The sequence below is a fragment of the Callorhinchus milii genome, unplaced genomic scaffold (genome assembly GCF_018977255.1).
Source record: "Callorhinchus milii isolate IMCB2004 unplaced genomic scaffold, IMCB_Cmil_1.0 Scaffold3, whole genome shotgun sequence".
Classification (NCBI taxonomy): domain Eukaryota; kingdom Metazoa; phylum Chordata; class Chondrichthyes; order Chimaeriformes; family Callorhinchidae; genus Callorhinchus; species Callorhinchus milii.
In genome coordinates this window covers 9,761,216-9,775,941 of record NW_024704744.1, presented here as the reverse complement: position 1 = coordinate 9,775,941, position 14,726 = coordinate 9,761,216, and the positions used below count along the sequence as shown (strand labels likewise).

Genomic DNA, 14,726 nt, shown 5'->3' with positions numbered 1-14,726 from the left:
GGAAACTGTTCAGATAGACTTTAATCTCCTGTGTCGTACAGAGGTGACTGTTCTTTATGCTGAATGTTGGAGGGGGCAGAGAATTACTCTGGTCTCTTACAAGAAAAGATGCAGTGACTCAGCTACAGAGTTTGAAGACAACAAAGATAAACTCGAAGATGATTACCATGTGCCTGATTGCAGTTGCAGATCAACAACAGCCCTGACAGCAAAAGGAGAATAAATGAGCCTGTGTAGCACCTCTTTCAGGTACCACACAGTGAATGTTTTATTCTCTTTTCAGAAATCTTTAAAGTGAGGCGGGGACAGCCAACACTGTCAGCGTGAAGGCTCTGTGTCCCACCTGTTCCTGTTCATGTGGTTTTGGATATAAAAATAACCTCATTAACAAGTATTCCTTAACCACCCAAAACTCTTACATCATGTTTATCAGAAAGGTAGAATCATAGAAAGTTTACCATTCGGCACATCGCGTCTGCACTGGCTCTCACAGTAAGCTTTCCTTTAAATAATAATAATAATCCTCGCATTTGATACAGCGCCTCATCACACCTTTGATGAGGAGTCTCAACGCACTTCACAGAATATACTGTAAAGTGAATAGACTGTATTGGGTGAAACGCGACAGCCAATTGTGCCCACCAGTGTCTCACAAACAGTCGTGGATTGAGTTACCAATTTATTATTATTTTTTAAAATAAATTATTACCCGGAAAAGCAATCCGCCAATCGACTAATATCCAGGTTCATTATTACTGCTAGGTAAACAGAGGTCTGTGGAGTAAGGAAACTTCCCTGACGTTTCACCCTGCCAGGAATCGAACCCAGGTCTCTTGCTTGTGAGGCGAGTACTCTAACCACTAAGCTACAGGATTCCAACTCAATCCCACTGTCCTGCCCTAACCCTCCTCCCATTCACTTTCAAGCCTTTATCTTTCATATATCTGTCTACTTCCCTCTTGAAACGCGCAATGGATTCTGCCTTCACTCCTTTACTTGCCAGGTATGCCACATCACAACTCTCTGTGTGAAACAAAATTCTCTCAAGCTCTCCTTTCATGGTTCTTGTGACTACCTTATAACTGTGTCCTTCAGTCACTGATTTTCTACCAGAGGAAATAGCTTCTCACTATTCTCTGAGGGAGGTGACAAACCACAGATAAACCTCTCTCTCAGTGACACACATTCTGACCAGATCAATGCTCAACAGGCTGCAAATTGATAAGCACCTGTACTGTACAAGTGACATTTTCATTATTCCACAAGTACAGGATCTATGTTGCTCCACTGAACATTTGACAATCGGCACAATTGCACCTGTAAATTTACTTTTTAATGATTAAATCCCCTATCAATAAAGGTACTCGCAAACAGAAAATAATCCCGCTTGTAACAGTCCATTTTTTTTGCCTGAATGTATCTCCGTCTCTCTTAAATGGGTTAATCGTAAAAGTTCTAATAAGTTTTGATGGGAGCCAAATGCACATTTCTGGTATTCTGTGGCAAAGAACCATGTCTTTAGATCTCCAGTCTTGCTTGTTTAGTTTTGAACTCTTTTGCAGCTCCAGCTGTTCCTCCCAAGCACTTTTGCGCCTCCCCAGTGAGTGCACAGCCTTCCACAAAATATTGCTCTCCAAAGGATTGGCATTCCCCCCACTATGGAGTTTTAATTTGTATATCAGATGGCAAAAGCATTGTCCAGTTTCTCCACCAAGGGAGTGAGACAGGAAGACAGCATGCCCACAATGGCAACACACACTTGAGATTCAAGAGACGGTAGTGAACGCTTTCTACGAGAAATAGAAGTGCAGCAATTTTCCACCTCTCGCCATGCATGTCTGTTTGCCAGTGGGGGGGGAGGGCACTGCAGGGAGCACTGACAGGCAGTTTGCTTCCACTTGTGGACCGAGCAATTTAGAATGATAACAATTGATTCGCCCTGAAGAGCTCGGAAAGTGGTCCTGGGATTTGCTTCACTAGTTGACTCAGAGGAAAGCAACAGAGGACATCCTCCATTATGAAATAACTTTTTGACAAGAGCACATCTCAAATCGCAACTGTATATTTTATAGGCAAATGTGGCAGCAAAATTACACATAGCGAATAGATGTAATGCAGCACCTTGCATTCAGCTATTCTTTGCACGGCTTCCTAATTTTATTTAACATAGAATTTTTTTTGTCAGTCGATGTCTGACACATGCAGAAACCCATCACCATGCTTAAAATTATTTGGGAATGAGAATTACACATCGCTGCACATTTTACGTCCATAGAGCTGCAGGAAGCATTAAATGCACTGCATTGTTCCAGTGGCAAGCTATGTAAAGACAAATATGGGAAGATTGCCATACAGTGTTGCAATGGCAAGCTGTGAAGTTTCAGCTGCTTAAACGCCAAGCAGTACCCCAACGCACACTCTGGGTTCCCCAAACATCGGTTCTCTCCAAACTTTTCCTAAATGCTTCCTGAATTTGAGTAAGCAGGGTGCATCCCTCCGAAGAGAGAGTGCGCACTCCATTCCAGACTCGAGTAAATTACCACGTGTCAGAGACATATAAATTCTATGCCCCCAATGTCTGGAACTCCATGCCTTTAGCCCTCCATCTTGCCCCCTTCTTATTTGACTTCAAGTCCTGTTCTTCAACCAGACCTATGGTTACCTCCATTTTTCCCCCTCTCCTTTGTTCACGGTAAAGCTCTACAAGATGTTATCCTACATGAACAGTGCTACATAAATACCGCTGTATGCATATGTGGAACTACCAGTTTGGTTCAGTACTCTTAAGCATGCTGATGAGTTTCCCCATGTGTCAGACACCCAGCTAACCAAAACAAAACTGCAATTAATCTATTGGTTGTATTTACTAGGGTACGGTAATGATGCAGATCCACAGCCCTTACTGTGCAGAAACAAGAAGGCAAGGGAAGGGTAGTGTAAGGATCTGTACCTTGGTAGGTCAGTTTGAATCCCTTTCTGTTCTCCGAGTGGTCACTGTAGAAGTGAACGATGGTGTCATGGGTGGTGCTGAGCAAGGTGGGCGGGAGGTCGGCCCCACTGAACTGGCCAATCAGTGAACTGATGTGATGCTGCCCGTTCCGAATCTCCAAGTAGTCGTGATTGGCTTCCGTGGAAAAGTTCAGGAACTGGATGTAAGCACCTGGAGCCATGTGAACAACAAAACACAAAGCACACTCTTTATTTTAACACAAAGTAAAGCCTTTTCCGTGAAAAATCACAATAGCGGAATGGGTTAATAATAATAATAATAATAATCCTTGCATTTGATATAGCGCTTTTCACGTCGGGAGGACGTCCCAAAGCGCTTCACAGAATATACTGTAAAGTGAATTAACTGTATATTTGAGGGCGAACGCGGCAGCCAATTGCGCACAGCAATGTCCCACAAACAGTCGTAGATTGAAAATGACCAATTTATTATTGTTTTTGGCTTTGAAGGGATTATTATTAGGCGTGTGGAGTAAGGAAACTTGCCCAAGGTTTCGCCCTGACCTGCCTGGAATTGAACTCAGGTCTCTCGCTTGCAAAGCGAGTGCTCTAACCACTGAGCTACAGGACTCCACGAAGAATGCGATGGTACGTTGCAATAATTATCATTCACGATAATTATCACATCGTCAAATATTTCAGTCCAAAACAGCCGATAATGAAAACTGAGAATGCAACTTACAGAGCAAGCAACTGCCTACTCAAACATGTGACACTCTACCTTATAGATGTAAATAAGTGTCAGCTTCCTCCAGCTATTTTTTCTCTCTTGAGGGATAAAGTCTCTCCTCTGAGTAAGAGTAGAGAGTTCAAGCCTCATGATTTTGAGCTCAGTGCAATGTTGGGGCAGCACTGCATTGCATTGTCAGAATTGGCGTCCTTTCAATACCACATTAAACTGAGGTCCATCCATCTGTTCAGGTGGACGCTAAAGATCTCATGGCACTATTCGAAAAGAGAAGGGAGCTTCTCTCGGTTTTCCAGCCAACAATTCCACAGATAGCAATTCCACTTCATGATTGCTGGAGCAATGATTTGCGCAAAATTGGCTGCCTAGAAAGACGAAGTAACTACATTCTACAGATAAACACATTACGAAGGTGTGTTTTGTCGTGATAAGGTGTTCTATCAAATCCAAGGATGATCAGTATATAAGAAAAGATGAATAATGCTGACTGGGCACTAAATCTGAATGTTGGTGACAACAAATTATAACATAAAGTGCTTCAATGTATCAAAATATTGATGTGATTTCAATATAATGTGTTTATTTTATGGTATAATTAGAGCTGGGCAAGTAGTGAATGCAGTTGCAGAAGTATCATATTAGCATTGTAATGAAAATCCATATTAGCTAAAGACATGGAGAAATGTGCATCAACAGCAATTTCAGCAATGTTTAATATACTTTTACTCTTGTGATACAAATGAGCTCACAGGCTGTGGTTTACTCTTCTTTTCTGGTCGGAGATGCTTTGAGACGTGCTCCCGAAGTGGAAGGCTATATAAATATAAATTACATTGTATTATACTGATCCCAAATCTCATCCAGTCTCAGGCTGGGGGATCGATTCCTCCATGAAATTTAAGGTGGTGCACAATTGTGGAACGTTCTTAAATTCAGTTTTTGCTTCCAAATTCAACCTGGTCTTGAGAATTTTCCACAATTTTGCATGACCTTAAATTTTAGGACAAAATGTTCTCATGGTTTAAGGCCAGGTGGAATTTAAAGCTTCTAATCTATCTACAGACAACAATTTACATTTGTATAGTGCTTCTTAGCTCAGGGGCATGTCTTAAAGCGTTTCACAGATTTGTCTTGGGGGCATGGAAAAATGACCCAAAATTGCAGTCAAAAGGATAGGTCTTAAAACAGATTTTGGAGGCAGGGAGGACGGGGACAGGCAAGGTGGAGGGATTCCAGAATGCAGTTTCAGAGAGCGGGGGCAGAATAGCTGAAAGCTCTTATATCTCACAGGCACAAAAATAAATCCAGCCAGAGTCACAATGCAAACAGAATACTCTGTAACAGGGCCAGCGCTCTTCAAAACTCCATACAAAATGAAGGCAAATGCCTTCAAATCCAGAGTAAGATAGTTCTTGAATATTGTGAAGTGGGCCTCAACTTGTTCCGAGAAAATGCATACAATACAAATGCACGATCTCCTCCCACCCCACCATCCTCATACACACACACACACATTGATACAAAGCTGCCCAAGACAAATAAAGCAGTAACAGGCTACTGCCCGCAACAATCAAAAAAATAGTAGAGTCCTGTAGCTTGGTGGTTAGAGAACTTGCCTCCCAAGCGAAAGGACCTGGGTTTGATTCCTGGACAGGGCGAAATGTTTGGCAAGTTTCCTTACTCCAAACGCCTCTGTTTACCTAGCAGTAAGTAGGAACCCGGTTGCCAGGTTTGCCATGAGTCGATTGGTGAATCGCGTTTCCGGTGATAATAATCCATCCCCAAAAATATGTGGTCACTCAATTCACGACTGTTTGTGGGACACTGCTGTGTGCAATTGGCTGCTACGTTTCGCCCTCAAAATATACAGCCACTTTACAGTATGTTCTGTGAAGCTCTTTGAGATGTCGCAAAGACATGGTAAGGTGCTATATTAAATTATCATTAAAATTAATAGCACTTCTAACGGATAAGTATGGGGGGGAGGGAGTTAACATTGTGTCTTGTTATGCGGATAGGGGTAGGGGGTTGCACGGATGTTCTTACCCAAGAACAGTCTACGATTTTGGACCTGGCATTCTATAGATTAAAACAATAATTTTATATAACACCGACTGAAACCTCTCAAAGCATTTACTGTTATTACTGTTAAATGTAGTGACTTTGCATCTGGTAGCCAAACATAGCAGCCAATTTGTGCACAGCAATGTCACACAAACATACACAAAGTGAGTGACTAATTTTGAGAATTTGTTGAGTGGATTACAGGGAGAAATTTGGTGGGGGGTTTTTTGAATAGTGTCACGGACTCTTTAACGTCCAGAGCAGTAGACAGAATGGAGTTTAACATCTCATCCGAATGACGTCACCAACGTCAAAACAGCAACCCCGAAATGTACAGCAGTGCCACCCTCACTGGGAAATGTTACAGATGTGCAGAACAGTTTCCTTTTTAAAAAATATTAACCAAAATACCAAATGTGAGGATTATCATTTAACATTATTAACAACAATCTTCACATTGATATCACATTTGGGAAGTAATATCAAAGCACTTCACAGAATTTATGGCAAAGTGTAGTGACTGTGCATAGTGAATGTGTTTTGTAGGCAAACACAGCAGTTAATTAGGGCACAGCAATGTCCCACAAACAGCCATGAAGTGAAAACAAACATATTAAATATCCCACGACATTATGTATTGAAGAGAAGGAAATTTCTCCCAATGCCCTGGCCAACATTCCAACAGATAACTTACTCATACACTACAGTGCTCCAAAACATTATCCTATATGAAGGGCGCTATATAAATACAAGTTGTTATTGTATTACAAGACAGGCTTTTTAACAGTGGATGTGCCATCTTCCTGTCGACTGTGATATAGTGAAAGAAACTGCTCATAATTCACAATCAAATCAGCATATCACATTATCTCAGAATGTCTACTATCATTTTAAATGCACCCTCGGGACATCTTATGCAGTAAATTAATCAGTGGATCCTGCTAACATGCTATGCAGGTGTCCAGTGCAATTAACGTTTCACTCCGTCGAAAAAGAAAGGTTCAGTTAGAAGTTAATTTATATTAACTGACATCATGAGCCTTCCTTTCTTTCAGTCTGTGTGACTTTCAGAAAGAATACCTTTCATTCAATGGAAACAATATGTTGTTTGCAGTGATGGATAGTCTATGTTCATTTACTTCATGTTATTTTCCATTATTCCTTCATTCAGATACATCTCTCTACATCCATTGCATTAACTGCAGGTCAGAGAGTGGAGAAATAGCTTACTTTGCCACAGGCACATCTCGTAAGTCTCAGCCTGTCTCAGTTTGTAGCACTTGTACCTCTGGATCAGAATCTGTGAGTTCAGATTCCACATCGGGACACTGAGCTCACAGCCTAGGCTGATGCTCCATTGAAGTAATGAAGGAGCATTGCATTGTCAGAGGTGCCATTGTTCAAACAAATGATAAACTAAACTCCTGCCTTGTGTATATAAAGTAATATTTGGCAACCTATCAAATCAGAGGATTATTATTTAATATTAATAATCCATGCATTTTATCTCGTGTCTTTTACTTAGGGAAAACTTCTCAAACCACTTACTGCAAAGGGATTGCGTATTTTGTAGGCAAACCTGGCAGCCAATTTGGATACAGCAGTGTCAACAACAACAACAACAACAAGATTCCATTTATAAAGCGCCTTTCACGTCAGGAGGACGTCCCAAGGCGCTGCACAGTTGGGTCATGACCCGAGCAGGGGGGAAATGGTCAGGGTGAGGGGAGGGAAGGGAGGGAGCGAGGAGGGGGGAAATGGTCAGGGTGAGGGGAGGGAAGGGAGGGAGCAAGGAGGGGGGAAATGGTCAGGGTGAGGGGAGGGAAGGGAGGGAGCAAGGAGGGGGAAATGGTCAGGGGGAGGGAAGGGAGGGAGCGAGGAGGGGGAAGAGAGTCGAGAGGGGAGCTGAAGGCACGGTCAAAGAGAAGTCAAGTGTCCCACAAATAGCCATGAAGTGAAAAAGAAGATGTTAAATATCCCGTAATACTATTTATTGAAGAGAAGGAAATTTCTTCCAGTGCCCTGGTCAACAATCCAACAGACAAATTAAAACATTCACTTTGAGGCTAACTGTGGGGGCCTTGATGTGAGAAAAATGACTGGTGCATTTGCTTATAAATAGCCACTACACTTGAAGGCAATTAATTAAACAATTTAAAAGACACTGGATCAAACATGAAAATTATTATTATTATAATTCTGAGGAGCTGTCATGGGAATCACTCTTTAGTTCTAATAGTACGGTTCTCTCTCTCCTACTTCCCCTCACGTCATTCAGAAAGGTTATGTACAGAAGCCATTGAAATGTCCAACTAAACTAATTTCAACGCACCTACAGACCAGTCAATAATTTAATACACTAATTGGTTCCTCTATGTGTTAGCGTTAACACATTACGCATGACGATTTTACAAAAAAAATGTAGAAATAGTTGCTGAATAATTCTTTGATTCAATAAGGACATCTACGCTCTGTTCAGAAATACACAATGGGTAGGCATTGAATTTAGTGTATATAAGACAACTGGATGACTAAGATAAATGATCTGCTTGTCGCCAGTTAGATCTTTTCCTTCTGCAGCACAATGATCTCGCCACCTCCGCCCTTGCCTCCCTCCCAGAACTGTCGCAGTTGGGTGGTGATTGATGTCAATGAGAGCTCAAGCAAACGAACACTGGTAATCTTCAATGAGGAGAACAAGTGCACTTAACCTGCCCGTTGTAACCAATGAGGGATGAATAATGATCCGCGGGATGCACCAACTTGCTCGGTGGACAGACTGCGCTTGTTGGAGGAGGCTGTGACCTAACTTAAATTTAAAATAAGATCATCTGTAGGATTTTTAAGCTTCCTGAGGAGTTCTCGGGCATAGTAAATGGAGAGGAACGCTGCAATACACATAACTTAAACATCTAATGCCAGGCAATGTTGCAGGGCTAGTGTCTTCCACGCAAAAGCAATTACACTCTCTTATAAAAAGGTTCTGTTCCTTCTTAACATTGGTATTGCATTGCATAATTGATGTTGAATGCTGCTCTGTACACAATGCAAGTCAATTTTTACATTTAAGTCATGCAAGCATCATTTAGAGGTTTTATCGGTCTTTGAATATTTTATAGGAAGCATTTATACCACTGTGTATTTCACTTATGTGAATATCTCAATGCCCCGGATATCAGAATCAGGTTTAATTGACCATTTTGTACTGTAAATATTTCTTGATCAAATCAATTATATCTTTAGCACACACATTTTTTATTTAGTAGTAGTAACCTTTAATACATGGGATATGAGAATAAGAAAAAATATTGGACTGAATATGACATCTTAAAGGGCAAAACATGAAAAATGTAGAAATGCGAGTGAAAATATTCACTGAAAAATATTTCCCAAAAAGAGACTGCAGCAGAGGAGATGGGAGTAAAACAAACTTGCGGATTTATGATTCAAGGTATTTTAGCTCTTCTTAGTTTTTGGCTCAATTGTTTGTTTTACGAGAGGCTAGAACATTTCTAACTATAGTTCAGTATTAATGTTAAGTATTGCGTATGTGACTTGTGGTAAGATCATTATCATCTGAAACTAGCAAACTGAACAGCAAACATCTTTGCCTTGTGACCTGGCTTCCTGATCTATTACCAGCTTGGCAGAATTATGAGCAAATGCCTCCCGAGAAGAGATGTAAAGTCACAATACTTATAAGTTGAAGGTATAGAATCTGACTTCCATTTGGAATATGGGCCAAATTTACCATAAACTGGCACAAAAATAGGCATATCAAAAGAATGCTTGTAATTCCCAGTGGGATCTATCCTAGCAAACAAAAGCATGAATATTTGCATTTTGTTGTTGTTGTTTTCAATTTAGTACACAGCTCCTAACAGGGACTGGTGTTACCACCAGTTGTCAACAATACGTTACCAGGAGTCAATCATGGCTGTTTGTGGGACATTGATGTGTGCAAAATAGTGGTCGCCCACAGAAACAGTCACCACACTGTAGAGTAAACCCTGTGAAATGCTTTGCAATAGACATTCTCCTGATGAGAAAGTACTCTATCAAATCCAAGGATTTATTTGTTATGCAGTTTACCAGTTTCCCTGCCCTTGTCCAAATAGGTCAGTCCTGTTGGTTAAGGCTTTAGCTGCAGAGATGAGGATATTTTATTCAGGCGTTACACAGGCTGGTCAACCATCACCAATTGACATTTCTGAGCATGCTAGTTTTTACACAGAGAGCAGTGTTTGATGAAGAAGAATATTATATAATCAAGCTGAAAAGTAAGAAATATTTTCAAAGCGATGAAGATGATATTGTTCACCTACAGGACATTGCCACAATATACAGTTCTCTCCTTCTTCCATCACACAAATCGGAGAGCAACCAGCTAACCATGACAATTTGCAATTATACAGCATCTTTCACGAGGCTCACATTTTGAAGCGCTTTATAGAAACGGTGCCAGACATCAGCAGGGAGAAAGGGAGGTAGAGAAGGGGGAGAGAAAGCGAGAGGGACAGATAGAGAGAGAGAAGCAAACAAAGTAAAGAAAAAAAAAGGATTCAAACATTCAAACAATATCACTCTTGGATAACCCGTCATGTTTCCTTTTAGCTTACCGTATCCAATGGGTAATAAAATCTGCCAAGAACAATCCAGGTTGCTTGGATAATTGCCTGGAAATCCAGGGCTCAGGACGACACTGTTCAGATCAGTCAGTACTCCTCCACACCTGGCTGTTTAATAAATACAGAAGTCTTTAGTCTGTGGAACTGATAAGTTAGCTAAGTGGCTATGTCTAATGTCCCGCGCAAAAGTTTACAACTGTATTCAATGTAGAGACATCATTCAGAAAGTTCAAACGATAAAGGAAGTGAGAGGCATTAATTACTCTACACAAGAATATTGTTCTGAAGTAAAAAAGATCCATTCATTTTGATTTAGAACATCCATTACGTTACAGTGAGTGGTTTCAATGTAAAAGTACCCATCCACCCACAGGTGTTTTAAACAGAGAAGTTTGTAAATTCTGCTATTTGCTGCTCATTGTATCAGTCAACTTGAGTGTGGGATCTCACAGGTAGAAGACGGCTTTTGTGCATATGTGTGAACAGGTCAGTGCAGGTCAGCACCTCTAGATCTACAAAGTGGGAGATTATTAGACCAGACCCATTGTGTTACTTCTGTGTTTGCTTCTCTGTGAAACAATCTATCCTAATTCCAATTCCCTGCTCTTTCCCAAAGTCCTCTAAAAACTTTCCTTTGCACATGCTTGTATAATTCCCTTTTCCCTTCTCAGGTCCAGATGCCAGACCCAGATCACCAAATAATTTAGACATTAAGCAAGGATCCCGGAAAGGTAATACATTTCAAAATTGTGTTTAACTCTGCTCATCCCTGTCTTCCTGTGACGGTTGATCTTTCGATGCTGGAGCTAAAGCACATTGTTAGGGCACGGCACAGTGAGATTTATTCTGCATCAAATTGTACTCTACCTCACCTGGGAGGTCTCGACCTCGATGTTGGATGCCTAACCTGCAAAGCTGTTTCATTTTCCAGGACTAACAACTCTCACATTGACAAGAATGTGACTCACTGAAAATGTTCTTGTCAAGGTCACTCCCCTCTGTGCAACCTCTCCTTCTGTGCAGCCTCCCCTCTGTGTCTCCACTTCTCTGTACAACCCACTCTCTGTACAATCTGTGTTCTGTGCAGTCTCCTCTCTGTACAGTCCTCTCTGGCCTCCTGCCTCACCCCCACTTTATCCATCTTTAAGTCCCACCTTAACACCTATCTCTTCGGCCATGCCTATGGTCAACTCCACCTCCCCCTGCTTGTTCAGCATCGAGCCCCACCATTGTTCAACACTCTAAGACACTATCCTATGTGAAGGGTGCTACATTAATGCAAGTTCTTGTTTGTTGTTAAGTTGTGGCGCAAAGTCTGTGACTCGATCTCAATTGGATGCCTCAGCGCCATTGCTCATTTCAACCAACTAATCATTCACTAATTCAGTTTAATTCATTGCCCCCTTTCCCATGGGCCTGATCTTTGCTCAGTCGTATATCATGTGTGTAACATCACCTTTCCAGGTAAATAACAATGCATGCCTCACTCTATTGACTTATCTGTAAATTCTTTAAATGAAATCCAATAAATGTATTATTCATAACCTCGCGCTCCTAAAGTTTGTCTCTCATTAATAATCATCTCTGCTATCTCTCTCCCTTTTTTGAATAATTTTCCCACAGTCGATATGAGGTTTGTAATAAATTGAACGGAAAGTAAGGGTTTCATCAGCTGGAATTTTTTTTTCCTACTTACCAATGCAAAGTGGAGGTGGGTAGTTCCAGCGCCGTACAGTTCCGGGCATACATGATATGTGGGCCTGGCCCTGTATATTAAACACAAAATCAGACTGGACTTAGTTTGTTTGCAGAAAGCTGGACAAAGTGCAGGCCTTGTCCTCTGGTAAACTGCAACAATTAGTATGTTGATTCTCAAAACTGTAACACAAAGGGATAAAAGATTAAAGATCCTCACACCGTCTTCATGCCCTGGCACCTCCCTAGCTCTTCAACCTGCTTACTCTCCAACCCACTACCTCTGCTCAATTGGCTTCAGCTTCCTCCTTGTCCCTCGTGCCCTCCGTTCCACCATCAGTGGCCGTGCTTTCAGCCACTATGGCCCGAAACTCTGGAAAATTCTCCCTCAATCCCTCTGCCTTGCTCCATCCTACCCAATCTTCAAGTTGCCCCTCTTCGACCGTGCTTACGGTTGTCTCTCCCCTCCCGACTAGGCGTTGTGCTTCACCATCGTCAAGTGCTCTGGGAAGCAACCCTGTATGAGGAGTGTATATAAGTGCATGTTGTTGTAGTTAAAAATAAATACTGTGGCTGACTTATCGCCATGAGTCGAACCTTGTGGTCACCGATCTGTCTGTTCAACGTAACAGTGAAAAAAAGTGTTCATCACATGTACAAGGGGTTGAAAGGGAGAGCTACATCAATTTGATTTCTGTTACTTGGAACTCACATATACAACATTTGATTTCAATGGTTATAATAGTCCCAGTTGATCACGAGCAGAAGCTCTCAGTTCAAGCTAGAGATCTCATTACAGCTGAACCCTCAATCCTCTGCTCAACTGGCTGCCACATTCGGCCACAAAATTTACAGTATATTCTGTGAAGCGCTTTGAAACGTCCCAAAGACATGATAAGGAGCTATATCAAATGCAAGGTTTATTATTATAATGTACGGTGTGAAGTGCTTTGAGATGTCCTCTTGACTTGAAGGCAATACATAAATGTAAATAATAGTTCTTGTTGTTATTGTTGCTCCTCTTTCTGACTCCCTGGAGAAAGCTTTTTTATACAATTATAATAATAATAATCCTTGCATTTATTACAGCCCCTTTTCACGTCAAAATGTTTCAAAGTGTTTCGCGAAGTATTCTGTAAAGAATAGTGACTGTGAATTCCTTGGCTGATGCACACAGCAATGACCTACAATCAACCATTAAATAAACTTTTTAAATCTGGAGCATTGTTGGCCAGGATATCAGAGGGAAACTCCTTTCTATCTTCCAATAGTACCATAGAGTCTTAAACATTCACCTACAGGGAAATAGGACCTCGATTTAATGTCTCATCTGAAGGATGGCATCACCATCAAAATAGCACTCTGTCAACCCTCATCACTTAATTGAAGTGAAGGCAAGAGTTTTAATCAATGAGCCAGGTTGACTCCCGTGTCTGTTAAATACAGTTTGTGGGCACTTTCTTTTTGAAGTCCCACAGTTCTGCTAGCACACTATTCAAAAGTCAGTGGTGTGATGTACCCTTTTTACATAATAAGTAATCCTTTCATTTGATAAAAGTGCTTCAAAGGTTAGTGCTGTCAAATGCTGTCAAATATAGTGACTGTAGGCGGACATACAGTGCATTGGTAGGCAAACACCATTTGCACATAGCAGAAGATGTAAGTTTATGCCTGTGATTCAACACAGGATGTGTTCACGATTCTGGCTGTGCTGTTCAGAGGACTATTGCTTGCCTGAGACGATTTTGCTTGCGACTGTGGCTAAAATATAAAGAAATCGTTTAAGTCTGGAAATCAGTTCAATATTAGTGCCTCCAACAGTACACCTGCAACCACCGAAAGGGGCAAAGGGCATCTCACACACCTCACAACAAATATCTCACCTCCTCCAGCTACACATTCGTAGGCGCTTGATGGCCATCTGTGCATGAAATTCAAAATCGGAGGAATACTGAGCAGTGTTATTTTCACCGCTGGGTTTTTGCCTGCTCGTTCTTCAGGAGATGATTGAAATATTTAAAACATCTCCTGTTTCTCTATTGTGGACAGTATAAATACTATATCAAATGCAAGGATTAGTTATTATGTTCAAACCGCGATAGTACTCCAAGATACCAATGTATAAATAATTCTCCAGCAAAATATTTTTGAGGAGTTGACAGTGAAAAAGATGTAATATATTTTGAATCGAGAATTTGTTGATAATGCAAAAAGGTCTGTGTAAGAATTGTATTATTGGGTATGAGGCACAATCAGAGAATATTAACAAATACGGAAGCCATTTGTCCCATTGCACTTATGCCAACTTCTTCACTGGAGCAATATAATATATTCCCAATATATAATATAATGTATAACATAATTTAATGCATGTATTTCCTACCCTTTCCTTGTCAAATCCTTGCATTTAATCTAGCGCGTTTGATTTTGGGAGGACAGCTCAAAGCCTTCACTGGATTCACTGTAAAGTGCCATGACTATTTATTTTGCAGATGACTGCAGCAACCAACTGCACGCAGCAATGTCCCACAAACAGCTATAAAATTAGTGATTCGTTCCACAACGTGTTTTTAAGCTTCTGTATTTTGAATTAAATGTTCAAAATTGATTTATTGATGGAAATAAAATAAATGGAGAAAAAA

The 14,726-nt window shown here is 40.9% G+C and overlaps 1 protein-coding gene across 1 annotated transcript in view; it reads right to left on the bottom strand.

The window, feature by feature from the left end:
- The window catches only part of LOC103179026 (CUB and sushi domain-containing protein 1), a 1,038,598-nt gene that overhangs the window by 132,864 nt on the left and 891,008 nt on the right, over nucleotides 1-14,726 (bottom strand). The window contains exons 39-41 of the mRNA XM_042332909.1: nucleotides 12,086-12,155; nucleotides 10,381-10,497; nucleotides 2,951-3,160 (exon numbers count right to left, since the gene is read on the bottom strand). Of these exons, the coding sequence (XP_042188843.1) occupies nucleotides 2,951-3,160; nucleotides 10,381-10,497; nucleotides 12,086-12,155 (397 nt within the window). The remainder of the gene's footprint in view (nucleotides 1-2,950; nucleotides 3,161-10,380; nucleotides 10,498-12,085; nucleotides 12,156-14,726) is intronic.